General features: G+C 41.3%; 1 protein-coding gene across 2 annotated transcripts in view; it reads left to right on the forward strand.

Moving 5' to 3' along the window:
- Positions 1-21,348, forward strand: part of slc4a5a (solute carrier family 4 member 5a) — a 65,914-nt gene that overhangs the window by 27,136 nt on the left and 17,430 nt on the right. Inside the window, exons 14-17 of one of the 2 annotated variants that reach the window (XM_060906644.1) lie at positions 3,192-3,253; positions 3,492-3,683; positions 18,925-19,038; positions 19,363-19,524. In XM_060906644.1, coding sequence (XP_060762627.1) covers positions 3,192-3,253; positions 3,492-3,683; positions 18,925-19,038; positions 19,363-19,524 — 530 coding nt within the window. The remainder of the gene's footprint in view (positions 1-3,191; positions 3,254-3,491; positions 3,684-18,924; positions 19,039-19,362; positions 19,525-21,348) is intronic. The other variant, XM_060906645.1, reaches the window with a different exon arrangement.

The raw sequence follows: 21,348 nt of genomic DNA on the forward strand, positions 1-21,348 counted from the left end.
GATCATCATTTCAACATGGACCAACTGTGAATAATGACAAGTTTTCAAAGTTCAGTCCCTGTTGCAAATTCTACAGGTGTAATTTTTGTACCACACATAGTGAGGACTTAATACTGAAAATGCAGATATCAGAATTCAGACCTCAGATGTAACTTGAGGCTTAGAAAACTGACTTAAGTGCTTGCATAAACCAACTCTGAATACAAAGAATCTTTCTCATGAAGTATCTTTCTGAATTCAGTAAAACTGTTCAAGCAGTTGTTAAGTAATTATTCTATCCACATTCACTGGATATGAGCAATCGTGCGCTCTGATTGGCTACTCTACTACTAGGATATCAGCTCATATACCGTGAGTAGAGAAAAACAAAATGGCAGACCGTGTTGTTGAACCAACCGAGGACGAAATAAAAACTCTACTCGAAAACAAAACCCGCAAAAATTACAGAAAAAAGCAAGAAAATATGGAATAAAAGTATTTGATTGCAAGAATGTATCTTTTTTATTTTTCAAGAATTATTATTATCATTATTATTATTATTATTATTATTATTATTATTATTATTATTATTGCATTTTTCACAAATTGCTCCTGTCATTTTGCCGGTTTGTTTACATTCTAAGCAGAAATGATTTTGTCGGACGTTTTGTATAAAGTTTTTATTTATCGAATTTGCGAAAAAGAAAAATGCTCCGTTTCTCAAAATCCAGTGAATGTGGATAGAATCAAACAGTTATTCCACTCAATCTCGTCGTACATGGATAAAAGACAACTTGGTGCTACGCGTTTCGTTGGTTATCAGCTCATGTACGGCTCAATTTCGTAGAATAACTGTTAAATATTTGGACATGCATTTGCAAATTTTCAGGAAAACTAGTTCCATGAAGTTCACATAATTTTCTAGTGTTTTGAGTGTTGTATGAATTCTACTGTATACACAGTACGTCAGTTTATTCCTATGGAAATATTGATACATAACGGACTGTATTTCTTGTTTGATCAGAAGTAGCAGTGTGTTTATAATTATTGTCCCTGATTTGCATTGTGCTTGTTTTTGCTGCAAACATGGCCGCCGTTTTGCATGTGTGAGTATCAGCTTGGTGTCACTCTGCAGTTAATGAGCATGCTGTCACGTTCCAACCAGAACTCCGTTTCCCAGAATCCTCAGCTAAAATACGGACTACAAACCCACTCACTATCTCATTCCAGTTCCCTGGATTTCTAACCACAGCCCCCTTTGCCCAGTCAGCACTTTCCCTATTAACTGAGCATTTTGTTCCTCACCCTGTCACTTTGTTTACTGGGTTCGACCTTGATAGAACACTCCATGCCACGCTGTTCTCGGAAAATAATCAATGAAACGGAGTCGGCATTACCAAATCAAAGTTGATTATTTTCCCTTCGTTTTATTTCTCTTATACCACATAATACATTTGTCAGTGATTTGTGTTTTAATTTACTAAATGGTAACACATTATACTTTTTACACATGTCCTTTTATCACTATACAGTGCCCTCCATGATTACTGGCACCATGTTGACGTTGAGGGAATTTGGCCTCTGTGTCACCTCATGTTTGTTCCCTTTTTTAATCAGGAAGTCATGGATTACAGCTCGAAAGGTTCTATCAACTTAACACGCCGGTCAACTCAAAAATACTGTACAGTTTAAATAAGACGCACGCTTCAGTTACATTGTGCTCACTGTCATTTACGGGGTGCCAATAATAGTAGCACATGTGTTGTTTTTTTGCTGTTGTTGAAAATACATTTCTTGATGAGGGATTTGTTTTTCTCTGAATAAAGTTTTCACTGAAAGGTTGGCTTTTTCCCATGTTTTCAGCGTGAGCTGAAGCGACTTCACCAAAAGGTGGAATTTTTCTAAACCTTTTAACTAATCTTGACAAGTGGGTGCCAATAATTGTGGTGGGCAGTATAATTGTTATACACTTGTTCCCTTGCCAGGTGCTCTCTCTCTCTCAAAGTTAATAAGTAAGTGTTCTTACTACTCCAGACTCTTTCTATAAAAATTAAAGCTAGACGGCCTTTCGATTTCATAAAATCGGTGAAATTTAGTTCCGTCTGAAATGTGCTCATTGTGATGTATGTTTATTTCTGTAATATATTTCAAAATATCAGGCCATTCTGTGGCTGGGAGGTTACTTAATTTGAGGGGATTAAAGCAAATAATGTGCATGAAATCGCTCGCTTCGTGCAAAGGAAGTCCGTGTGCGTGCGCATGCGCAGGTTTACCTTTGAGCGTGCACTGATTCTGTCGCTAAACGAACAGCTGATCACACCGAGGTGCTCGCTGAGCGCCGATATTTATTAGTTTGGTCCTGCGTTTCTTTTCCTTCGTACCGTTATATAACATAACGTCTTTTCTTCTCGCTTTCTTTCCGTTACTGTAGTGGGTCTTTCACGTTTCATTCGCACACTCGCGTCCTCCATTTTTCTCCTCTGTTTCAAATTTGTATCCCACAATGCCTTGTGTGAACAGGGAAAGCTCACCATGTGATGCGTGATGTAGTATCTTGAATGGGGTCATGGTGAAGCAGGAAAAAATATCGGAGAATTTAGGGCCACAGTAGCTTGGATTCAGTAGCTTTCGGTCCACTAAACAAAAATAACTGGGCGTCAGGAAAATTCGTTTTATGACCTCCACTTGAAAAATCTGAAAGGCCGTCTAGCTTTAAATCAACATATCATTTACAGAAAACATCAACCTACCGAGATACCAACATAAAGAATGCAATTAGACTCCGATGATGTGACTTAAGAACTCAGCAGTTCTGTGGTATAAGCAAAGGTACTGTACATCTGTCCGCTGATCTCCTGATACTTTACCTGTAGATGTTTGATTATGCTTTGCTTGTTTGGATTTGTCTGTTCCTGATGCATGTATTTTTAATCAAAGGTAAATGTGTAGTATCTGCCTCTCGCACCGCATGCAAATGAAATTTCAAGTGCTGTCTCTGTCTCTCTCTCGCTCTGTTTTTCCACTTGGGGATTTTGAAGCCCACAATTAAAATTCCCTGATTATGATTTCTATTCTAAGCCCATCTGTTGCCTTTCGTAGCGCACAGATGTGATGCGATTGAACAACAAATTGCAATTCCCATTTCAAATTTGTTTCTGCCCTCCATTCTGCTAATTCCTATCATTTTCTCTTCCCCTGTCTTGTTTATTTAGTGGCTTCAATGCTCTTTGGTGTTGTAGTTCCTGTGCTCGATAACACGTCTGCTCTCTTTGGTGTAAGTACTTCTTCTCTCTTTCTGTTTTTACATTTCTTTTTGTTTTAACATAAGACTTGGGCTGATCGAAGGGTTCGAGTCTCACAAACTTTTGATATTCGAATGAGGCGAGTCTCAAGCGGTCTGGAAATGTGGTGTAATGAAAGTGGATTGAATCTGGATTATGATTTTGGGATGTTCATCGTGACCCCTCTCACCTTCCCATCTGCTCATCTCTTTCTGTACCGTGTTCTCCCAGATGAATACAACAGCTCTGGATTGGAGTCAACTCAGCAAGAAAGAGTGTCTGAAATACGGAGGTCAGCTGGTGGGAAGCTCCTGCAAGTTCGTTCCAGATTTGGCGCTCATGTCCTTCATCTTGTTCTTCGGCACCTACTCCATGACTGTCTCGCTGAAGAAGTTCAAGTTTAGCCGCTACTTTCCTACCAAGGTGTGACTAGGAATGAAAAAGTGTGTGTGAGAGAGAGCGTGAGAGAGAACATGATGAAATTGTCATTGTTACATGTCCTGCTGAATGAGTCCAAAACACTCGTGTCTCAAAGTGCTCTCTCAGATTTGTTGTTCGAAAAAGCCAAAAAAAAGTCAACCATCATGTCATTTTCAGAAAACAGCGCTATCAGGACAATAACACAGAACATATAGAAACAATGTTAGCTTAGTCAATGAGAAATATTGGCTGCTCACGCTTTAAGCTCCCATGAGCCTTTGGGAGCCTTGTACTATAGGGGCTTAGAATAGGATTTCTTACATACACCTACAATATATCTTTTTAACATTTAAGTCTCCAGTGTACTGTAAGTTTGAATGAATAAAAAAACCCAGAAACGTAATAAATCAGTCTGATCTGAGAACCCTGTGGGCGTAGCCTAATATTACATTACATTACAGGCATTTAGCAGACACTCTTATCCAGAGCAACATACAACATACCCAGAGCAGCCTGGGGAGCAGTTAGAGGTTGGGTGCCTTGCTCAAGGGCACTTCATCCAATCTTGCTGGTCCAGGGAATCGAACCAGTAACCTTTTGGTCCCAAAGCTGCTTCTCGAACCAATAATAATCACAAAGGATTTTCAGACAGAGTTAGCTGTTGGTCTTGAGGTAAAAGTTTCTTGGAGTCCTCGTGAATCTTGCAAGCCCAGAAGTGCACCACTTGGACCAGGACATACAGTACAACCCCGATTCCAAACAAGTTGGGACAAAGTACAAATTGTAAATAAAAACGGAATGCAATAATTTACAAATCTCAAAAACTGATATTGTATTCACAATAGAACATAGACAACATATCAAATGTCGAAAGTGAGACATTTTGAAATTTCATGCCAAATATTGGCTCATTTGAAATTTCATGACAGCAACACATCTCAGAAAAGTTGGGACAGGGGCAATAAGAGGCTGGAAAAGTTAAAGGTACAAAAAAGGAACAGCTGGAGGACCAAATTGCAACTCATTAGGTCAATTGGCAATAGGTCATTAACATGACTGGGTATAAAAAGAGCATCTTGGAGTGGCAGCGGCTCTCAGAAATAAAAATGGGAAGAGGATCACCAATCCCCCTAATTCTGCGCCGACAAATAGTGGAGCAATATCAGAAAGGAGTTCGACAGTGTAAAATAGCAAAGAGTTTGAACATATCATCTATAGTGCATAATATCATCAAAAGATTCAGAGAATCTGGAAGAATCTCTGTGCGTAAGGGTCAAGGCCGGAAAACCATACTGGGTGCCCGTGATCTTCGGGCCTTTAGACGGCACTGCATCACATACAGGCATGCTTCTGTATTGGAAATCACAAAATGGGCTCAGGAATATTTCCAGAGAACATTATCTGTGAACACAATTCACCGTGCCATCCACCGTTGCCAGCTAAAACTCTATAGTTCAAAGAAGAAGCCATATCTAAACATGATCCAGAAGCGCAGACGTCTTCTCTGGGCCAAGGCTCATTTAAAATGGACTGTGGCAAAGTGGAAAACTGTTCTGTGGTCAGACGAATCAAAATTTGAAGTTCTTTATGGAAATCAGGGACGCCATGTCATTCGGACTAAAGAGGAGAAGGATGACCCAAGTTGTTATCAGCGCTCAGTTCAGAAGCCTGCATCTCTGATGGCATGGGGTTGCATTAGTGCATGTGGCATGGGCAGCTTACACATCTGGAAAGACACCATCAATGCTGAAAGGTATATCCAGGTTCTAGAGCAACATATGCTCCCATCCAGACGATGTCTCTTTCAGGGGAGACCTTGCATTTTCCAACATGACAATGCCAAACCACATACTGCATCAATTACAGCATCATGGCTGCGTAGAAGAAGGGTCCGGGTACTGAACTGGCCAGCCTGCAGTCCAGATCTTTCACCCATAGAAAACATTTGGCGCATCATAAAACGGAAGATATGACAAAAAAGACCTAAGACAGTTGAGTGACTAGAATCCTACATTAGACAAGAATGGGTTAACATTCCTATCCCTAAACTTGAGCAACTTGTCTCCTCAGTCCCCAGACGTTTACAGACTGTTGTAAAGAGAAAAGGGGATGTCTCACAGTGGTAAACATGGCCTTGTCCCAACTTTTTTGAGATGTGTTGTTGTCATGAAATTTAAAATCACCTAATTTTTCTCTTTAAATGATACATTTTCTCAGTTTAAACATTTGATATGTCATCTATGTTCTATTCTGAATAAAATATGGAATTTTGAAACTTCCACATTATTGCGTTCCGTTTTTATTTACAATTTGTACTTTGTCCCAACTTTTTTGGAATCGGGGTTGTACATCCCACAGACCTGAGCACACTTTTGACAAACATCTTACATAAGTGTCACCCAAGACTAGCCCCGCCCACTTTTATTGGAAATTCTGGCCAAGTGCATGGAGACACTGGAAAGATGCCAGTTGTTCATGCTTTGTAGATGGCCACATGAGCAACATTAACCTGATTAGAAACCAATTACGGCTTTGGGTTCTCCAGGGAGTTAAGTCTGGTACGTGACTCAGAGTTGTCATTTGAGTTGAAGTATAAATTGTGAGAGTAAATCTGGACCAACGTTCTGAAGTTCAGTTGGCTCCAAATTAATAATAGTTTACAGTGGTGCTTGAAAGTTTGTGAACCCTTTAGAATTTTCTATATTTCTGCATAAATGTGACCTAAAAAATCATCAGATTTTCACACAGGTCCTAAAAGTAGATAAAGAGAACCCAGTTAAACAAATGAGACAAAAATATTATACTTGGCCATTTATTTATTGAGGAAAATGATCCAATATTACATATCTGTGAGTGGCAAAAGTATGTGAACCTCTAGGATTAGCAGTTAATTTGAAGGTGAAATTAGAGTCAGGTGTTTTCAGTCAATGGGATGACAATCAGGTGTGAGTGGGCACCCTGTTTTATTTAAAGAACAGGGATCTATCAAAGTCTGATCTTACACTTCCACAAATGTGTTGTGATCATGGCACAAACAAAGGAGATTTCTGAGGACCTCAGAAAAAGCGTTGTTGATGCTCATCAGGCTAGAAAAGGTTACAAAACCATCTCTAAAGAGTTTGGACTCCACCAATCCACAGTCAGACAGATTGTGCACAAATGGAGGAAATTCAAGACCATTGTTACCCTCCCCAGGAGTGGCCGACCAACAAAGATCACTCCAAGAGCAAGGCGTGTAATAGTCAGCGAGGTCACAAAGGACCCCAGGGTAGAGCCCTGCACTCCCGCGAGAGTCCCGCGGGACCCAACGCAAAGCAGTGCGGCACGGGACAAATTTTGAAAGCTCATTGCGGGCGTGGGCGGGAGGGGGAGTGCACAATGCGGGAACGGGCGGGAGAGGTGATAAGCTTCAGTCCCGCTAACTAAAAACGTGTTTAAAATAAAATTTATAAATTTTTAATTTATGTCTATCATATATAATTTGTGTTGGATATTTTATTTGGCATTAATAAAAACATTTTAAGATGCCTAAATTTGCGGATGTGGTCTAATCTCGCGTACGTTTCCGATTCCTTTCCGCTCTTCCGTGTTTGAGATCTCCGATCATGGCAGAAGAGCAGAGCTCCTCTAGTGAAGCTCACAGTGCTTCAGAAGTAAGTGCTGCTTTAAAAAGAGGTACATTTACCGTTAAAAAGTCAAGAGTCCTGAAATCAGACATTTGGAAGTCGTTCTCACTCGTGTACGACGCAGAGGGAAATCAGCTGCCCTTTGCTTGTTGTGATAAGTGCCAAAAGGTTCTGACATATTGGTTTAATGCTAACTTGGTTGGTTGTTTGGGAAACGCACCCCTGAACGTGAGCTGTAGATATTTATGCTCAAATCCACTCAAAGTAGGGGGCGGGGCACCATCACACTGTCTCTTTAAATGATATTAATTTCTTATAGGCCTACTTGTATTTCCTAGAATGTAAATGTGAGGAGTGACATATAAGCTATGTGCAATGTACAATATTCTTAATATCCACTGTAGATTTTTGTTGGGTATCTCTGTAAAGCCTCAGCTGCGCATGCCGCCTGGCAACGCGCACCCTCGCTACGTGCGCTAGGTGAAGGATCGGTCAGTGGAGAGCTCAGCTAAGCTCAGCATGTTTAATTCCCCAAGCCAATGACAAGAACTTTCGTGAGAAATAACACGAACGTCTGCATCATGCGGGATTTGCGGGCGGGAGCGGGACAAAATATGGCAGGCGGGAGCGGGACTGAAAATCATAATTCTTTGTGGGAGCGGGCGGGAGCGGGACTGCACAATGCGGGAGCGGGACTGAAAATTCTGTCCCGCGCAAACCTCTACCCCAGGGTAACTTCTAAGCAACTGAAGGCCTGTCTCATATTGGCTAATGTTCATGAGTCCACCATCAGAAGAACACTGAATAACAATGGTGTGCATGGCAGGGTTGTAAGGAGAAAGCCACTGCTCTCCAAAAAGAACATTGCTGCTCGTCTGCAGTTTGCTAAAGATCACGTGGACAAGCTAGAAGGATATTGGAAAAATGTTTTGTGGATGGATGAGACCAAAATAGAACTCTTTGGTTTAAATGAGAAGCGTTACGTTTGGAGAAAGGAAAACACTGCATTCCAGCATAAGAACCTTATCCCATCTGTGAAACATAGTGGTGGTAGTATCATGGTTTGGGCCTGTTTTGCTGCATCTGGGCCAGGACGGCTTGCCATCATTGATGGAACAATGAATTCTGAACTTTATCAGCGAATTCTAAAGGAAAATGTCAGGACATCTGTCCATGAGCTGGATCTCAAGAGAAGGTGGGTCATGCAGCAAGACAACGACCCTAAGCACACAAGTCGTTCTACCAAAGAATGGTTAAAGAAGAATAAAGTGAATGTTTTGGAATGGCCAAGTCAAAGTCCTGACCTTAATCCAATGAAAATGTTGTGGAAGGACCTGAAGCGAGCATTTCATGTGAGGAAACCCACCAACCTCCCAGAGTTGAAGCTGTTCTGTACGGAGGAATGGGCTAAAATTCCTCCAAGCCGGTGTGCAGGACTGATCAACAGTTACCGCAAATGTTTAGTTGCAGTTATTGCTGCACAAGGGGGTCACACCAGATACTGAAAGCAAAGGTTCACATACTTTTGCCACTCACAGATATGTAATATTGGATCATTTTCCTTAATAAATAAATGACAGAGTATAATATTTTTGTCTCATTTGTTTAGCTGGATTCTCTTTATCTCCTTTTAGGACTTGTGTGAAAATCTGATGATGTTTTAGGTCATATTTATGCAGAAATATAGAACATTATAAAGGGTTCACAAACTTTCAAGCACCACTGTACATTTATAGTGTGCAGGCTGCATGAATATATGATTGTCTGTGCATCACAAAGATTAACTATAAAACAACTATAAAACAATATCTACTTATTTAAAAACTAAAAATATACAATAATATAAAAATGAGCTAAAACTACAAAAAAATATAATGTAGGAAAAAAGTTCAAATAAGTCTTATTAAATCTTATTTAGAAAAGCTAACTTAAATAAATGCATCCTCAACATAATCTTAAAATTCTCCAAAGTTCTACAGTTACGAATACTACTTGGTATTGAGTTCCATAGTTTTGGGGCAGCAGCACAAAAAGCTCTGTCCCCCAGTGTCCTCTTTGTTTGCTCTCTTGGCAACTCAAGGAGAAGACCATTATTTGATCTCAAAGAATAGCGCGATGTACCCTTAATGATAATTAAGTGATTAATATTTTCCGGCACTAGCCCATGAATAGTCTTAAATGTAATTACTCTTAATAATCTTAAATTTAATTCTAAATTGCACTGGCAGCCAGTGAGGCTTAAAAAGTGCAGGTGATTATATGATCCATCCATTATCTGTAGCCACTTATCCAGGGTCGCAGATGAGCTGGAGCCTATCCCAGCTGACTATGGGTGAGAGGCGGGGTACACCCTGGACAAGTTGCCAGGTTATCGCAGGGCTGACACATAGACACACAACCATTCACACTCAGTCAATTTAGAGCCACCAATGATCCTAACCTGCATGTCTTTGGACTGTAGGGGAAACCGGAGCACCCGGAGGAAACCCACACAGACACGGTGAGAACATGCAAACTCCACACAGAAAGGCCCCCGTCAGCCACGAGGCTCAAACCTAGGACCTTCTTGCTGTGAGGCGACAGCGCTAACCACTACACCAACATGCCGTCCCAATTATATAATCAAAATGGGAAACATTGCAAATAAGGCGCACAGCTGTATTCTGGACATGCTGTAACTTAGACATCTGCGTTTGTGGCAAACTATTGCAGTAGTCAATTCTACTAATGACTAGAGCATGCACTAACTTCTTAGTTGATTCAGTTGATAGAAACTTTCTAATGCATCTAATGTTGTGCAAATGAAAATAAGACGCATTACAAATCTTATCGATATGTGTCCCCATAATAAGTTGCTGATCAAACCAGCAGCCCAGATTCTTGGCCTCTTCAGCTGGAATAATCTGATGATCACCAACAACAAGAGAGCCTGCACTGATCTTATATAATTGTTGTCTTGTTCCTATAAGTAAACATTCAGTTTTATTATCATTAAGCTTGAGCCGGCCAGGCTTTGACGTATGTCCTCTATACCATGCCGCATTGCCATAACTGCCTCATCTTGACTTGCTTGCGAATCAGGTTTAAATGAAAGGTAAAGCTGAGAGTCAGCTGCATAACAATGAACGCTAGGTAGATGTGCATTTACAATCTCAAAAAGCTTGGATGCATAAATTATAAACAATACAGGACCAAGGCAGGATCCCTGAGGAACACCACACTGCAGGGCAAAACTATCAAAGAGGGTCCCATTGACCAAGACTTGTTGACTTCTGAAAACCATTCCAAGACTTTGCCTGAGACACCAAACCTTGACTGAAGACTCGTGATCAGAATACCGTGATCAATGGTATCAAAGGCCGCACTTAAACCCAAAAGAACCAGCAGAGTCACGTGACCTTTGTTCATGTTCATAAGAATGTCATTCTTTACCTGTAAATCACCTGATTTAATCATCTGTTTGATATAAATTGGAGGTTTGTTCCAAATTGGTCCAAAATTAAATAAAGTATGGTACCATTAATGTAGTTCAGGACAAGAAGACAGAAGAGGACCTTCAGAGGTCTGATTTCTTTTTGAAGAAGAAGAAACCTTTATTTGTCACATGCACACTTCAAGCACAGTGAAATTCATCCTCTGCATTTAACCCATCTGAAGCAGTGAACACACGCACACACCCAGAGCAGTGGGCAGCCACACCAGAGTGCCCGGGGAGCAGTCAGGGGTTAAGTACCTTCCTCAAGGGCACTTCAGCCCAAGGCCGCCCCACGTTAACCTTTGGACTTTGGGGGAAACCGGAGCACCCGGAGGAAACCCACACAGACAACATGCAAACTCCACACAAAAAGGCCCTCACCGGCCGCTGGGTTCGAACCCAGAACCTTCTTGCTGTGAGGCGACCGTGCTAACCACTACACCACCGTGCCACCCAAAAGTATGGTACCATTAAGTATGGTACCTTCAGAGTAGAGGTCTGCGCGGGTCGGATTTTTCAGTCCCGCTCCCGCCCGTGCCCGCATTGTGCAGTCCCGCTCCCGCAAAGAATTATGATTTTCAGTCCCGCTCCTGCCCGCGCCTGCCATATTTTGTCCCGCTCCCGCCCGCAAATCCCGCATGATGCAGACGTTCGCGTTATTTCTCAGGAAAGTTCTTGTCTTGACACAGCGTGATCGTGCCCCGCCCCCTACTTTGAGTGGATTTGAGCATAAATATCTACAGCTCACGTTCATGTTTGTTATTATTTACCTTGTTTCTGAATTCGGAATGTTGAAATGGCAACATGTAGACCTAATAATAATAATTATTTAAGTAGGCTAATCATTTAAGTATGCGCTCTCCCGTGATGCGTCTCCTATGAATAATTAGTGTGAAAGGAGAGATGGATCGCACTCTTGAAGTTATTCTTTTAGTTACATTTCTTTTCAGTTGTTTTTAGCAGCAGAAGGAGACAAACGTTTCGGCTGTTGCCTTCGTCAGTGTCTCTAATAATAATAATAATAATAATAAACAATAAAAAAAGACAGGCGAACACGTAATTCCAAGTGGAAATTTATTGTTCAGCCATACAAAACATTAGGCTAACCCAGTTTACATTTGTAAAGCATTTCTAACTAGAATATCCTAGTAGGGGAGAGCGGGGTAAGATGAGCCAGGGGGTAAGATGAGCCACCCCCTGTTTCTAAGAAACAGTACACAAATGTGACCATGTGACCACATTCAAAGGGGGCCGGGACCATTTACTTACACTTGTGGAGAGGAGCACCACATGTCAAACTAGGTGAGGGAGATATTTATAAAAATGTGTTTTTGTGCTTTCTAAGTCAATTCCATGTTTGTCCACAGTGAAGATGATTTAGAGAAGACAAAAGTAGAATAATATTTAGACACATTAGGGTTAAGTTAGTGGCTTTCTAAGCTATGATATGAATGCTAATAAAAATAATTTTGATTAGCCTAATCCCCTTTATTAGCATTTTTCTACAAAATGGTGGCCACGGGGTAAGATGAGCCATTAGATGTGGGGCAAGTTGAGCCACTGGCTCAACTTACCCCATTGGTGGCTGAGCTTACCCAATATGGATGACACTTAAGTTTTCACATTTACTGGTCATATATGACATATACATTATATATATATATATATATATATATATATATATATATATATATATATATATCAGTGGCGGCTGGCTTTTGTAAAAGTGAGGGAGGAAGGAATGCTTGGTTGAAGGTCACGGGCCCCAATGCGACCGCACCTGCTGGACCGGCTATAGTTACACGCACAGGTTGAGTTGATAATAGTTTTTCCTGAATAATTCATTAACATCCTTTCCACGGTGTCAAACAACTGGCAACAGTCAACAAGTAAAAGAACAACAATAACATTATTTCACAACTATTTACATGGGATATAGCCGTGTTTAAGACAAACATTGATGTTAAGGAATGATTCAGGCCAACTGATTGAGGCTCCCTATTTATATATCAAGTCAATTCTCCGTGCTGTCTGATTTGCAAATCTATCTGTGACCTGATCGTACCACGCTGGATCTTTTTGGAGTGTCTTGAGAATCTTTTTTTCAATTGAAATAATGGCCAGATGTTTTAATCTCTCCTGCCCCATTGCGTTGCGTGTGTACGTTTTAATTCTCTTGAGGCACGAAAAACTCCTTTCAACCCCTGCAGAGGTTGCGCCAATTGTTCCAATCAGGGACATGAGCCTGTACAACTGTGGCATCGCCCCATCAAGACCGCTGGACTTCATGAAGCCAAGGGCATCGCAAAGTTTTCTTGATGAATTTATTTCTGCATTGTGATAAAAATGCTGCAGTTCGATTCTCAGCTTTTCTTGATCAAAAAGGTGGCCATATGTCTCCATCAAATTTGACAGTAGCTGCGTAGGAAATGATATTTTGAACGAGTCGAATTTCGCCGCATCCAAAAGCTCCATGAAGCGCAAGCGGTCGAGGTGTTGAAAGCGCTGAGTTATTTGAGTGCGCAAGTTGTCGTGGATGGAATCATAAAGTGCTCTGTAGGACTGACGGGGATTAAGCAGCCTTCTTTTGACCCTGTGAGACAAGTCAGGGTCTTCTGTTAGAGAGGCAGCCCTGGCGTAGATTTTGTCAAAGGCGCTCTGTACTTTTAGCTCATCCAATATTTGCAGGAGATTCTCTATTCGCCGTTTGCAAAAGGCGACATCCATGGATTTGTGCTGCAAGATGTCAAACACCACGTCAGTGTGCGAAAACAACTGCTCAAAAGTGAAGAGTAAAAACGCAAATTCAAACTCTTGCATTTTCGACCTCAAACCATCAGCTAAACGTATTGTCTCATCATCCATCATTGGGCGCTCAGTAATGTTCTCGAAAATCTGAAGTAGTTCGTCATAATTTGAAGCAACCGTGTTCACGACCCTAGAGGAAAAGTTCCAGCGAGTGGGAGCGCTCCGGGGAACGCGGGCGCAACTGAACTCCTCGAGTAAAGAAACCCTCTTGCTGGACTTGGAGAAAAAAGACGTGAAGCCACCCAAGTGAGCAAAGAAGTATTTTGCTTGGGGAATGGTCTTAACACCCTGACTTAAAACTAGGTTTAAGCGATGTGCATAGCAGTGGACAAACGTTGCACAGGGAGCCAATTCTCTCACTTTAGCCTGAAGGCCATTCAAGTCCGAGGCCATGACCGCGGCACCATCGTAAGTCTGAGCGACAAGTTTATCCTTGAAATTGAAACCTGACAACTCAGTCTGCACGAAATCGAACAAGGATTGTGCACTGCGACCACTGGACACATCAAAAAATCCTAGAAAGCGTTCCTGAATTGTACCTTGATTATCGACATAGCGCAAGATGACAGACAGTTGTGAATGACAGCTTATGTCTGTGGTCTCGTTGATTTGCCACGAGAAGAAGGGTGCCGTGTTAAGTTGCTTTTGGATTTCTGAATTAATTGAACCAGCTATAGCGGATATTAGATCATTCTGGATTGTTTTTGACATGCCTGTGAAGACAGTCGAACTTTCCAGATGCTCTGCCAGAACACGATCATAGCTCCCTGTAATTGCCCTTATTGTCCGAATTCCCCCCTTCTTCATGTCCCCTCAGTGACAACTCTTGCATGCCTAGGTAGGCTGTTGCATCTATCAGACATTTTAATACCTCTCTATTGCGACTCACTTTAGCATTGTGCTGCTGGATTTGCAGCCGCACACCCTCGTCTACCACCCTATCTATTGGCATGGTGCCTAGTAAGGACAGTCGGATAGCAGCACCAACGTGGTCTTGACACTTCTCATGGCGTTTGGTTGCCCTATCTAGATTTTTTAAATCATTGAAACCATGAACACTCCACGCTTGTGATTTGGCATTGTTCATTAGCAAACAGGGCCAGCAATATAATCGATGGGTGGTAACGCTACCAGTGAGCCATGTGTACCTAGCAAACCATGTAGCATTCACTGTACTGCCTTTGCCATTGGGTTTTGTGATTTCGATTTTAGGGGTTGGTCTACCTGCTGCTTTGATGGCTAATTTTTCACTATAGCTCAGCCCATGGAAGGGTTTTGCAAGCAAAACATTCACCACGTCCTCTGTTTCCATTACTTTATTCGTAGAATATCTATAACATAGTCAATCCACTTCCACCTCGCCGTTCTCACTCTGACTGCCGAAGTGCCCGAGTCACCGGATCTAGAAGTTAAGTTTGATAAGATAACCCCTCCCCCCAGGCAGCTAAGGCCTCTACTTATTGGTTCATTGCGCAACTAGGGCTGCAGCCTATTGGTTGATATTTTGTAGCACTTGTCAGATCTCTTAGCTAGTCCCACCCTCTTAGAGGAGGATTTTCCTCCTCTCTCTCATTGAAGTCTATGTTAACCACGAGCCGCCAGTGCCGGAGACTGTTTGAATCGGAGTGAATGGGAGCCGAAGGGAGGAAGATCCTCCGTGCAGTAATTTCTAATAGCGAGCGATAGGGGGTGCTAATGTAATTTCACCCAGAGAAACGAATATAATGTACATGTCGTATTTGGCAGTAAAATAGTAATATTCAAGGACAGCAATTCATTAAATTGGTCAAGACAATTTCAACTTTTTATTCTTAGAATTTTTAAGGAGGATCTTCCTCCCTCTCCTCACTGGAGAAGCCACCTGTGATATATATATATATATATATATATATAATGACATCAGATGAGGAAGACCAGTTGTTAGATGTGGGGGATTACGTTGTGGCAAAATTCACAGGGAAGAAGAAAGTGCATTTCTTCATTGGCCAGATAATCAAATTGGATGTCTTCGAAATAGAGGCAAGATTTCTCAAAAGAAGCCGGTCATGCCATGGCTCTGCAAGAAAGCCAACCTTTGTCTTCAAAGAGAAAGATGAGGCTGTCCTGTCAAGACAGGATATTGTGAAAAAATTGCCCCGCCCCTTTACTGTTGGGGGGACAGCACGGAGGGAGAGGCAAATGGTGTTCCCTTGCAATTTGAACGCTTGGAACATTGAATAATGATGAAATTATTATGGATGGAATGATTGCTGCATGTTTTAACCTACTGAAAGAAATAAGATTTTTTGGCACTGTTCTACTGTTTTAATAATTTCTATAATATAGTATATCTCTCATTCCCTCTCTAACCATCCCTCTTTCTGTCTATCTACGCATATCTCTCTCTCTATCCATCTATCTATCCCTCCCTATCCCATCTCGTTCTATCACCTCTCTCTTCATCTCCCCTTCTCTATGCAACGGCCCTATCCCCCACTTGATTGACTTGACTTGATTCACTGATTGCATTTCTAATAATAAAAGTTTTTTACTTTGTTAACCTAACATGTTTTGTGTTGGCTCAATTTACCCCACACAGTGGCTCATCTTACCCCGTGCATGGGGTAAGTTGAGCCACTTGACTTTTTTTTCAAGAGGTAATATCACTCTAACCATAAGAGCTTATCAATTATTTTTTTGCTCAGATAGTAACAGTACACTTTGAAATTTGGTATGGTGTGTAGACTGGAAGCAAAAATGGCTTTAACATGTAGTTATGATGAAAAATGTAAAAAGTGGCTCATCTTACCCCACTCTCCCCTATGTCAGAACCTTTTGGCACTTACCACAGCAAGCAAAGGGCAGCTGATTTCCCTCCGCGTCGTACACGAGTGAGAATGATTTCCAAATGTCCGATTTCAGGACTCTTGACTTTTTAACGGTAAATGTACCTCTTTTTAAAGCAGCACTTACTTTTGAAGCACTGTGAGCTTCAGTAAAGGAGCTCTGCTCTTCTGCCATGATCGGAGATCTCAAACACAGAAGAGGAAAGGAATCGGAAACGTACGAGAGATATTTATCCTCTCCTGGATCAGAATCAGAATTCTGATGACCAGCTCATCTAAGGTGTCATTGAGGCATCATGTTAGTGTGGGTCACTGGAGGCTGGGTGTGAACGGCGAGTCATTAGAGTGATCAAAGGATTTCCTGTTAGGGTGATCAATGGCAATCTGACTCTCTCTGCAAATTTAGGCATCTTAAAATGTTTTTATTAATGCCAAATAAAATATCCAGCACAAATTATATATGATAGACATAAATTAATAATTTATCAATTTTATTTTAAACACATTTTTATTTAGCGGGACTGGAGCTTATCACCGCTCCCGCCCGCGCCCGCATTGTGCACTCCCGCTCCTGTCCGCGCCCGCAATGAGCTTTCAAAATTTGTCCCGCGCCGCACTGCTTTGCGGCGGGTCCCGCGGGACTCCCGCGGGAGTGCAGGGCTCTACTTTAGAGGTCTGATTTCTTTTTATTTTTACCTGTTTTTAATGTTTGGATGTTGATGAATGACCAGATTTGTGACTGGTCCAGGGACTGTACGGGATAACGTATATACTACCGTTCAAAAGTTTGGGGTCACTTTTGGCCCTTTTCCACTACCCTTTTTCAGCTCGCTTCAGCTCACTTCAGCCCGACATGGCTCGCGTTTCGACTGCCTCAGAACAGCACGACTCAGCTCGCTTCAGCCCTGCTTAGCACCCAAAACTCGCACGGTTTTGGAGTGGGGCTGAAGCGAGCCAAACCGAGCTGAGTGAGGCTGGGGGCGTGAGCAGACACTCCCCTGTGCACTGATTGGTGAGGAGGAGTGTCCTCACATGCCCACACGCCCCGCGAGCACGCTGGGATCTGTAAACACCGTAAACCCGGAAGAAGAAGAATTACGAGAATTTCTGAAGCCTTATGCGCCTCGCCTCATCTATACGCTCTTGCCAGTATCTGTTGGCATTGTCGGTGACAACAAGCCACAGAACCAAGACCAGCAACACTAACGACTCCATGTCCTTCATGTTTATTGTTTACTATCCGGGTCGTGAGACTACCGCTTAAAAGCTCACTGATGTCACTGTTTGCGCCGCTTAATGACATCACGTGACGTCCACCCACTTTCGCTAACTCCACCCAATGTGTCCACCCACTTCCAGCCAGCACGGTTCAGTGCGGTTGTAGTCGAAATGCAACTCCAACAGCCCCACTCAGCTCGACTCAGCCCAACTCAGCACGGCACGGCTCAGCCCAACTCAGCCGCGTTTGTAGTGGAAAAGCGGCATTTGAAATGTCCTTATTTTTGAAAGAAAACCACTGTTCTTTTCAATGAAGATCACTTTAAACTAATCAGAAATACACTCTATACATTGCTAATGTGGTAAATGACTATTCTAGCTGCAAATGTCTGGTTTTTGGTGCAATATCTCCATAGGTGTATAGAGGCCCATTTCCAGCAACTCTCACTCCAGTGTTCTAATGGTACAATGTGTTTGCTCATTGCCTCAGAAGGCTAATGGATGATTAGAAAACCCTTGTACAATCATGTTAGCACAGCTGAAAACAGTTTAGCTCTTTAGAGAAGCTATAAAACTGACCTTCCTTTGAGCAGATCGAGTTTCTGGAGCATCACATTTGTGGGGTCGATTAAATGCTCAAAATGGCCAGAAAAATGTCTCGACTATATTTTCTATTCATTTTACAACTTATGGTGGGAAATAAAAGTGTGACTTTTCATGGAAAACACAAAATTGTCTGGGTGACCCCAAACTTTTGAACGGTAGTGTAACAAATAACCAATAACGTGTGATTGGTCAAAAGGTCTTATCTGAAAGTGAGTCCGAGGTTTTTAGTATGACTAACTTCCACCTTGAAAATCGAACAGCGAATGAAAAAATTATGCAAAGAAAAAAAACCACCCCCAAAAAACCAAACATATTTTATCCTGCTAACCTGTGATGTTCTGAGTGGATCATGTTTTTGTTTTTTTTTTCCTTGTTCATCCATTCATGCCATGTATCTCTGCAACAAGATGCAATTTAAGATTGAAAATAAATCTGTAATTTTCCTCAATTATTAAGCCATACATGAGAAATGGTATTTCATATCAGGCTGATGAGGCTTACAGCATCACTACCTGGATATGGGTTTATTTAGCAGTACTCTGTTGGTTGCTATGGTAACAGGGACGGATAACGTTCCAACGGTGCAATCCATCTGACTCATGCCTTTAAACCGTGTAACAAACATCAACTATCAAGAAAGTATCTATGGTGACATCTATGCTTTTTGGACACTTATTTATTTTTAGATGAGGAAGCTCATCAGCGACTTTTCCATCTTCATGTCCATCATGACGTTCGTGGGTTTGGACATGCTCATGGGGCTGAAGACTCCTAAACTGATTGTGCCTACTGAGTTCAAGGTGAAAGAGGACACACACCATAACTTACACTCATTTAGGCTGCAAGACATCAGTGATAACAGGAACTAACTTGTTTCATGGACGTTCTGCAACATTAAATGTAACTATAAACAGATAAAATGTACGTGCTGTTTCTTAATTTAAAAAAAAAAAGATCCAAGTGTTGGCAAATTTTTGTGGGATAACGGGAATAAAACTCTTACACAATAATGCCACATCTCCTTTACAAATATCTGGAACTTTCCTTATGATCCTTCTCACATTTCCTGTTGACTCGGACTTTAACTGAAGGAATTCTCATACTCCTTTTTGTCACACACGCAGCCCACGCGTCCAGACCGGGACTGGATCGTCATGCCCTTTGGGAAGAACCCATGGTGGGTTTATCTGGCAAGCTTCGTGCCTGCTCTCCTCGTCACCATCCTTATATTCATGGACCAGCAGATCAGCGCCGTCATCGTCAATAGGAAGGAGAACAAACTGAAGGTAAATGGTTACGTTTTCCTCCGAACCACACTGACATCAGCGTGAAAGCTTGGTCTGTAAAAGTGAGGTGAACATAATGGATGTGAGAGTCATTTGTATTTTTGTGAATGTGAGTAACATGAAAAGATGAGGATTTTATGTAAATATGGACACTTTATGGAACTGTGAAGCATTTCTTTGGAATTAAGTGAACACGTTGAGAGAATTTCTGTGAATGTGAGACTAATTTATGTGAATGCGAGAGGGATTTTATATCTGGGTCTGTCTCAGAAACTGGGAATTGTGGGGGAACCCCACTAAATATACTCACAGTCAATAAACTATACGGTTTTGAATGGTGATGTTGGTTTTAATTTGAAATAAAATGATGAATGAAATAATACAGATAAAACTAAATCTTTGATGTGAATATTCAGAATTTGGCAAAAATTCTGCAAATTTGTGGAAAAATGGTGGCTTGATCTGGGACATGATAAATGGTTGACTACATTGCATTCCCTTAAAAAGGCTGTAGTCCACTGAAAAGTCTACAGTTATCACTAATTGTATTTTAAGTTGTAACTTTATACACCTAAGAATCGGTGCGCTCACAGAATAATCATAACCGTAATAAAACATCATGCAAAATATTTGATCACCGTCGTAACTCCATTTTCCGCAAACCAATACGATCGTGTGTTTTGATCTAAACGGAAAGCCTCAGGGTCGAGGTCACGACCTCACCAAAAGTAGTAACTTAAAATCACTACGCCGTATAAAAATTTAGTTATAAATCTGCGATTTTGTTTTTTTAAAACGAAAGCTGAAAGTTAGGTATAGAATATGTTTCTTACAGAATATGTTACGATGGTAGCTGGTCTTGTATGAATTTCTGAGCTATAAAATGAGTTGTGGTCTATTTTTTACCGTAGCGTGTTATTTGTGTGCGGGGAAGGACACACATTAACAATTTGCATGTGTAGAATGGAATTTTCCACTCCAACAGTTAGAAGTTGATCGTGCTTCCATTTGCGGTCTTTCTGTTACGCGGGTGATCTGTTCGGACGTTCTCACTGAAAAGGTGAGTTTTGGCAGTTTTATTTTGTTTTAGTCTTGCAGTATAAGGCAGTAGAATGTTTCTTTTTCGTCTTACTTTCATATTTCGTAGTGTTTGCGTATTTTTGGCCAATATTTTGCAACCATGGTCAATTTAGATCGAACTTTTGATAGAATCTATGGCCAGTCGTTTTGCCCCACCCCCGCTCCATCCGGTGCGGTAGTGATGTCCCGTTGCTTGCGCGCTGCAGCAGAGACCCGCATGACCTTCAGCCGGTACAGTCGCTGTTCTTTTACCAGCGCCGTTATTCTCATCTTTCCGGTGTGTTCTTGATTTTTCCATTGTGTCCTATTTCGCCACATCAAATCCCCAAAATGTATCATATTATTCATATTTAAGTGAATAATCAATTCAGTCATCATAACTTGGCATTTTTAACCCAAGCAATCAAAAAGAGGAAATTTATTCAATATTTTCACTCATCTGTGAAGGAGGGGCTTTAATTCTTCATGATGGAGTTATTTTATATGTAAATCAATTTTACAAAAGCATTTGAATTGTAATCAAAAATATTTTCCACAGTGGAGGCCAGATAAAGCAAGATACTATCTTTATTCTTGTAAATGCAAAAAAAAAGTTAAATTAGAAAATTAATTTTTTGACCATAATGTCCCAAATGAGAGACCAGTTTCTGAGACGGACCCATATATATATATAGCGCCCCGGGATTTTTGTACCAGATGCTCTGTTTACAGAATGCGTAAAAATGGCATTGAAAAGCACGCGAT

Source organism: Neoarius graeffei, chromosome 24, assembly GCF_027579695.1.
Source record: "Neoarius graeffei isolate fNeoGra1 chromosome 24, fNeoGra1.pri, whole genome shotgun sequence".
NCBI lineage: Eukaryota > Metazoa > Chordata > Actinopteri > Siluriformes > Ariidae > Neoarius > Neoarius graeffei.